This window comes from Ceratosolen solmsi, unplaced genomic scaffold (assembly GCF_000503995.2).
Source record: "Ceratosolen solmsi marchali unplaced genomic scaffold, CerSol_1.0 scaffold27, whole genome shotgun sequence".
NCBI classification, from domain to species: Eukaryota; Metazoa; Arthropoda; class Insecta; order Hymenoptera; family Agaonidae; genus Ceratosolen; species Ceratosolen solmsi.
Window position 1 is genome coordinate 5,944,999 of NW_011948426.1, and position 7,972 is coordinate 5,952,970.

At 27.6% G+C, this 7,972-nt stretch overlaps 1 protein-coding gene across 2 annotated transcripts; it reads right to left on the minus strand.

Moving 5' to 3' along the window:
• Positions 1-3,322: 3,322 nt before the first annotated feature.
• Positions 3,323-7,254, minus strand: LOC105363275 (uncharacterized histidine-rich protein DDB_G0274557). Of its 2 annotated transcripts, XM_011500934.1 has the most exons (3): positions 7,138-7,254; positions 6,374-6,424; positions 3,323-3,753 (listed from the first exon to the last, which is right to left on the minus strand). In XM_011500934.1, exons 1-3 carry the CDS (start codon positions 7,147-7,149, stop codon positions 3,541-3,543), a joined length of 276 nt encoding a protein of 91 aa, XP_011499236.1. In that variant the 5' UTR covers positions 7,150-7,254; the 3' UTR covers positions 3,323-3,540. The 2 variants fall into 2 exon arrangements, with proteins under 2 accessions (XP_011499236.1, XP_011499235.1); XM_011500933.1 differs by lacking the exons at positions 6,374-6,424; positions 7,138-7,254 and adding an exon at positions 4,594-4,821.
• Positions 7,255-7,972: the final 718 nt, after the last annotated feature.

Sequence of the window (7,972 nt, forward strand, 5' to 3'; positions counted from 1 at the left end):
GCTGCACAGCTGAATGACCAGATCGAACTAACTGCTGTACTTTTTGTGTAGGTCTTACTATCCAACTTTAGCATACAGCTATGTTAATTGCAAGTTTTCACTAGGCATATCGATCAAAGATTAAATCTTGATAGATATAGTATATTACCATTATTGTCTCATATTGTCGTACCTCATATCATTCGTGTAGTTATATTTTTCATTATAACTTGTCTAAGTCAATTTTGATGCAACCTAATTATTCATATAAGAATAATAGTAAAAGAAAATTTTTTTTTAATTTTAACGTTTTGTTTTTATTATAAAAGGTTGAATCACTGTAACTATATAGTTTATATAATAACATTCGATCAATATACTAAAATATATCAATATACTTATATAATAAAATATCAATATCATTATAAAATAATATCAATATACAGTATAATAAATATTGTTGATAGGTATATTATCGTATAGGTATAGGTATATAAATCGTACAAAGAGTTATCAGAATTATATATTTATTATAAATATAGTTTATGAAAAATACATTAATTTTAAAAGATCTAGTTACATTTTTATTCTTGATAGAATAATTTATTTCAAGAACAAGAAATATCCAATTTTAGATGGTTACAAAGATGACTATTATTTTCATTAATTCCATAAAAATATTTATTTATAAATATATAATTCTGATAACTCTTTGTACGATTTATCAACTATCACTTCACTTCTAATGTTTGACCAATGCTAAACTTCATAAATAATTTTAATTTAGTTTTATTTTGCTATTACTTATTTATGTTATAAGAGTACTTTATTTAAAATACAAAAAAAATATACAAAAGTGCTAGGAAATTTATGAACAATTTACAGCAGGTGATGACTTTCAAAATTGAAGCTTTAGCTACTTACGTTTATTATTGAACGTCTGACCGGAATCGACTTCTTTCTACTTCCAGATGCTTACGCAAACTTGTTTTAATAACCTTGTATATATTACTTTTTCTAAAACTTTTATAAATTAATAAAACTATGTAATATAAAACTTTTTTAAATTTATTTTTACTAGAGATTAATATCTTTTATTTTACAGAAAAACTTTTTTTGTGTGAAAGGAGAATATTTTTTTTTATATTTTATTATTATTCCATCAATTTGAATTATTTCTTTATTTGTAATATATTTTAAAATGATGCTTTATAAATATATCTATTATGAATTGTATTTTGTTACTGAACTTTTCTTTCTTATTTATAACAATAAAAACTATTTACACGATTTATCTTCAGATAATATGATATATGATGATATGTAACGTGTAAAATGTAATAAATTATCTATGATTCTTCTCATATTCTTAATTATAAATTTTTTTATAAAAATCACGATACTTGTGATGGTAGTGTTCAGTTCAATTAATGTTTTATAATTGCAAACATTCAAAATATTGTAGTTCTAAGAATTAAAAAAAAAATTTTTCCAGTAGCAGAAAGATTCTGTCATTATGTTAAATACATTTATAAAATATAATAATAAATTAATCCTATCCATTATCTTATTAATATCTTTAAATTTAAAGATTAAGAAAAATAATAAAATGTATAAATATGCTGTTTTTTTTTTAATATTCTCGTTGAATAAAATAATATAATTTTTACAAAATTTTAAAACTACACGATGTCTATTACCCTACACATTATAGATTTCGATTGAAAAAGATATAATACAGAAGGAAAAACTGGTTCAGTACGAAAACGAAAAAAATTAGAGTGATAATAAGTGGAAGAAACGTTGTATAGGAGTGGGGAAAAAGCAGCTTTAGTTTTAACGTTACAGGTTTTGTAAGAATCGATGAGTGTTTGAACAGTACGTTACCTTGACAACATTAAATTGATTTGCAAGGAATAAGTGTCTGTATATTTGTTCATCTCAATCGATGTATATGCTTCTATTTGCGTTAAAACACTACCTTTACGAGCTCCTAGGACATGGAGTTTTTTTCTAAATATACACAATAGGAAAAAAAGTTTCACTTTCAAATTTGTTGACTATAAGTTGAGTAGATAATATATACTCAATTTAGTTGATTCCAATAACGGAGCTATTAAGTCTTGACACGACAGTGGCTTATCTTCTAAAGATTAATTAACTGTACAATGTTTATTTGTTTCTGTAAAAGTTGCTAGATCGGTAAAAGGATTTTAAAATCTATATAATATGAATATGATGAATATAATATACAATTATAAGACTACTTATTCTGTGAAATAATAAAGCATTAAAAATAATTCTATAAATATAGTAATAGTACAATAGCTTTAACATTTAGTTTTACACTTTAAAAAATATATTTAACATAAATTCTGATTATTTAAGATTACTTAATATTACAGAAGTTCTATTTTTAACTTAAATCTTTTATATGTTTATATATTTCATGTGCTATATCAATTTCTTTATTAAAATAATAAAAATTATATAAGAGTTAATGTATATAATTTTAGAAAAAAAGTTTAACATTTATTTTATTTGCATTTAGAAGAAATAAATTTTAAATTAATTAAATTGAAATACAAAATATTAATTTAACTTTTTAAAGATATCGATAATAATAGTAGTTTGAATAATACTTGTATCATTTAATAAAAGTCTTTTTACAAATTCGGTGTTAATATTTTAAAATTATTTGGTTTTAATATATAAAAGATTTAAATGACTAATTATTAATTTAACTATTCATTATTATATTAAAAGAAGCTATATTGCTATTTTTAGAGATTAAATGTAAAATATTTCAAAAATATGATATATGCTTATTTTATAATTCCATCATTTTATCAAATCATATGTATTATTTATATTTGTAAAAATTATTGTGATTCTTGATTTTTTATATATTTAATTTTGTTTTTAAATTATTCATTTTTGTAAAAGTGAATTTCTGCTTTATTATTATTTTGCACTGTATTAATATAGAAGTGGAAGGTGAAATAGTATTGAATAAAACGCTCATATTCCTGTTATATCACAAGACGTAAAAATATACTTTTATTAGAAAATAAATAAAAGTGTATCAAAGTTTTAAAAGAATTTTTCAATACAAGGAATGGGCTCGTAATGTAAAAAATACAAATATTTTGTTTTTTGTTGTATATAATATACAAGGCCCAAATTTTCACATAATAAATTCATCGAAACGAAGCATTTATGTACGGGCCCCAACAGGGGGTGGAGTTCAACGTATTGGTGTCTATGTGAAGGAAAAACACATTTTTCTTTATATTCAATAATGTTGTGTTGTCGTCCCCTCCAACAATCCATGATGTTTGTAGTTTTTATTTTGAATTTTCATTTATGTTTCTTGGTAGAATTTCAATAGCCATGGAGAATCAAGTGATTCGAGTTAGTGATAACTATATGTCGGCTTAAGTTGATTTCTGGAGATGCTATTCCTTAGAAGTTGGTTGGTGGATGATTCGTTGATCCTCCAGGGCTGCTTGGTTGATGGATGGGGTGGTTGAATTTTTGCGTCATTACGGGTGATATGATTTACCAGGAGGATCCGTGAGCAGGCTTGATCTCAGCTTTGGGCTCATGGTACACTTCGTAGCCGATAAGATGTGGGTGGGGGATCTTAGGGTGATCGTAGTGGAGCTTCACAGATTCACTGTGAACCTTCAAATGCAGAGGCTTGGGGTGAATCGCCGGGATTGGGTGTGGCTGCGGCACCTGGATTACATGATGAACTTCAGGCTCATGATGCTGAAATTAATGGTTATTGTGGGTTAGAGCATGCTATGGATTTTAAATGTAGTATTAGTTTGGTTTATGTGATGTTCCAAGTGATTATTTGGTCCACTCATCATTTGTAGTTAATCATATTTACAATTTCGACAGTTAATTTCTTAAATTTTAATTGTTTTAATTTTTAATAAATTAATAATTATTATAAAATCATTACATTATAGATTGAAATTAATTTAATATGAATAAATGATTATAAAATTTGGTGGAAAAATGATTGGAAATATAAAAGCTTACGTTGAATATAAAGCAAAATTTGTTTAATGTACAAGTAGTGTTTTTAGTAATTGAAAATCTTATTCTTAAATCAATGTATTTATACAAATAAATCATATATAAGTATTTTAAATACATTACACACTAATATCATCCATAATTTTTAATCTATAACGTTAAAATACGATTTACTTATTGTGCCTTTTAAGATAAGTCTATATTATATTGAACTTCGATATAGTTTAAGGTATTTATAAATGCAATAGATGATTGGAAAAGTTAATATATGATTTCCTTTTTATATTTACACTGTTATTATATATATTTTCAATACTGCTGTAAAGATGAAAATGATTAATAATAGTGACGACGACGATGATTTGTAAAAATTTCACATATGATAAATAATAATCAAAATTTTATTTTATGTTGAAATCCTTCTGGAACCTTACGACAATTGAATTAAAATCGGGTTGAAGACAGAAAGAATCCCGAAAAGAGAGGTCAAGAAGCTTATTCCTGGCAGTATCCTGCTATGTCTGGAGCTATTTCACAAGTTTAAATGATACAATAATACATTACATGAATTTGAGTCGGTTGTTGCCATGGATTCCAATCACTCTTGATTACGCTCTTCTGTGTGCTTTGCCAAGGATTCCAGGCATTATTATTTTGTTGCCAAGGATTCCAAGCATTACTATTCTGTTGCCAAGGATTCCAGGCATTTTTATTCTGTTGCCATGGATCTTGCCAGCCCTGATTCTGCCATGGATCTTGTGTTACCTGATTGTCCATTCAATAATAATCCTTTATAAATTTTACTTTTACTGCTGTTGTTTGAAAAAACAACTGCAGCTATCTTCGATATTACGGAGAATGGCGACTTCGATACAAAGATAGCGAGGAGGATTTTTGGAAACTCTCGTTTAAAATAGTATTAATTCAGTTATAAGATCATTTTTGGCAATACTCGTTGAAAAACTTAATTTGAAACCGATCATTATTAAGGCACATACATGATTTGATAATTAAAAATTTTTTATCCATAATAAAACCTCGTTACAAAAATATCTAAGTTTTTAAAATATACTTGTCGATTAATGATAGAATCTTACAAATTCGATCGATTATTTATAATTGTCAACAGTGCTATTTACAATTACTTTCAATTACTTTTATTTATTTCAGAAAATGAAAAATAGAAATTCTCAGTATTCAAATTTGAAAATTTCTTTAAATTTTTTATTGTATTAACGCGGAAATTAAATTTTAATAAATTTCAAACCTGGTAGCATTTTATTTAAAAATATCTTTTTAAATAGAAAGTTTTTAGAATTTTTATTATAAAGGAATTCAAAGCTTCTTTGCATCTAATCGAACTCTTCCGTCACAAATATACGAATCAGGTTAGAAAATGAAAGTAGAAACCTAATACATCCAGGATATAAGACACATAAGAAAATTGGGGCGCAATCTCGTGCACGGAGTCCAGTAGCCGAGTGAAAAATTGCGCCCAGTGGTTAATTTTATATATAGTCAGAATATCTTTCTCCTTCGTGGAACACTGTAATTTACTTTGTGTTATGTGTTGAGAGAAGATGTAATGTAGGAAAGATCCAGCGAGAATCGTGAGTTGATTCTCGTAGAAATAGATATGCAATTAAACCATGTTGTGTTTCTAGAAACATGTAAATGGAAATTTTATTTAGGTGAATAGCAAAAAGAATAAGGTAATATTACAGCTTCGTCTATTTCATTGGCTGATCAGTAGATCTTCTTTGTATCTTTATCGGTCGCAGTTTCATGTGCGGAGAAGACCAATTAGGAAGATATAGTTAAGAGTGCTTTAAAGTAATATAATTGTTAAACTGTATTTTTATTTATTCTTTATAATTGTATTATACAGAAGCTTATATTATAATATAAAGTGAAGATATTATTTGAAATTTTTTACAGATTTTAAAGTTATTATTTTATGAAAAATTTGTAACTGGAATAAAAGAAATATTAAAATCATAATGATATTTTTCATATAATTTCTTTATTCAAAGCTATATAACAAAACTAATTGGATAAGACAAATATATAATCACTTTATGGCACTTTTTAAATTTAGAATAAGAAGAAAAAGCAAATCGTTAGAAATAATCAAACACTAATCGTTTGAAAGTTTGGTTTAGACGTTCTCATATTTTTATGGATAATGCACAATTTATTATAATTATAGATTGCGTAACAATTTTAAATGCACATGCTGCAAGGAGAAATGATATGTTAAACGTAAAGTGGTAAAAATGGTAAATATGAAAACTGCGATTGATAGTAATGATTTAGATGATGTTTTTTATGAAATTGTAATTACCTCGTAGCCCGGGAATGCATTGACAGCAACCAAAACTGCGAAAAGAACAATCTGAAAAGAAAAATTTTAATTTTGTAATTACTAATTTTAAATAATAATCAATTTTTTTCCTATCCATTATTTAATATAATTTTTTCTCTCTTTCTTTCTTTCTCTCTCTCTCTCTCTCTCACACACACACACACACACGCATACACACACACACCCACATATACACATAAACACGCACACAATATATATATATATATATATATTACTTATAATTTAAATTTAAGTTTAATTTATAATTTATATATCTTCAGATACACGAGTTCACATGGAACTGTATAAGGAAAATAAAATAATATGATTGAGATTACAGTTTAGATAAAAAGTGCTTTAAATAAATTTGAATTCCTAAAAGATTTCTGAAAATTTACCGTTAGTGAGGTTAAAACAGTTTTCCATTAGGATCTTTTCATTATAGTGTTATTTAATATTATAAAAAAGGGGTGATATAGGATTTAAATTTCAATTTCAATTAGTTTGAATTATTAATAATAATTTTGGATAAAAGAAATAGATAGATGACAAATAAACGAAATTATGTAGTAAGGGTCACACGAAGTACTTTTCAAAATAATGTTAAAGTACTCGTGCCTCACTGCAGACGGGCGGAGCGGCGGTTAAGAAAAAGCACAAAGTCTCGAGTCGTAGACCGCTTATTACACAAGTTTCACAGAGGTGTCCGTAATTTTTGTTAGATGCGACTCAAAGAGACTTACGATTAGCTTCATGATGCTTGAGAGACGGTTGCGTCGGTCGGCAAGTGAAAAAGAACGTGCGTTTTTCTTGTGCGATACGCAACGAGAAACTACATGCCTATCGGAGCAGTGGAGTTAGCTTTTATAGATGGATTGAGCAGCCACTGCCCCCAGACCCGCCTCAATCAGAGACCTAGAAAATCCGGAGGCGGGGGCCTGTTACTAGCGAAGCGCGACCGCCTAGACCCCTTTCACCGTTGCCGCCGTGGCCGCCGTTGTACCGCTGCCACCGCCGCCGTCGCCTTCGTCATAACCGCGACCCTTTCGTCGAGGTCTCGAGACAGGAGGTGAGTCTCTCTGACTGCCCCTCGATACTTTAGTCTTTGTCGGCTCTGCAGCTTTGACTCAAGTCACTCTTGGCCCAAGCTCTTTCGAACGCCAGAAGGTAAAGTTTTTCAGGCTTCCTCGGGGCCTCTTAGGAATACTTGCCAATTAGTTTCCTTCTACATCGTACAGCGCCTATCTTTGCCACGAGAAGTGCGAATCTTTCCTCAAATATACATTTTTGCTATTTTCTTAAAACCCTCGATCTTCATATTACGACTTTTATTAAATCTTTTTTTAATTCATTTTTATTTTCTATTTATTTATATTCTACTATTATAACTATTATTTCTATTATAATATTTATTTCAATCGATGTTCCACAATCAAATCATAATTTTATCTTTAAACAACTTGAAAAACTTCGGTAAAGTTATCTACATAAATTTTATTTCTATTATAAAATAATACCATTTAGTGAAAAAAGGATCGTTTTTATTTTCCTTTTATGCTATCACTTTCAATATCGAAA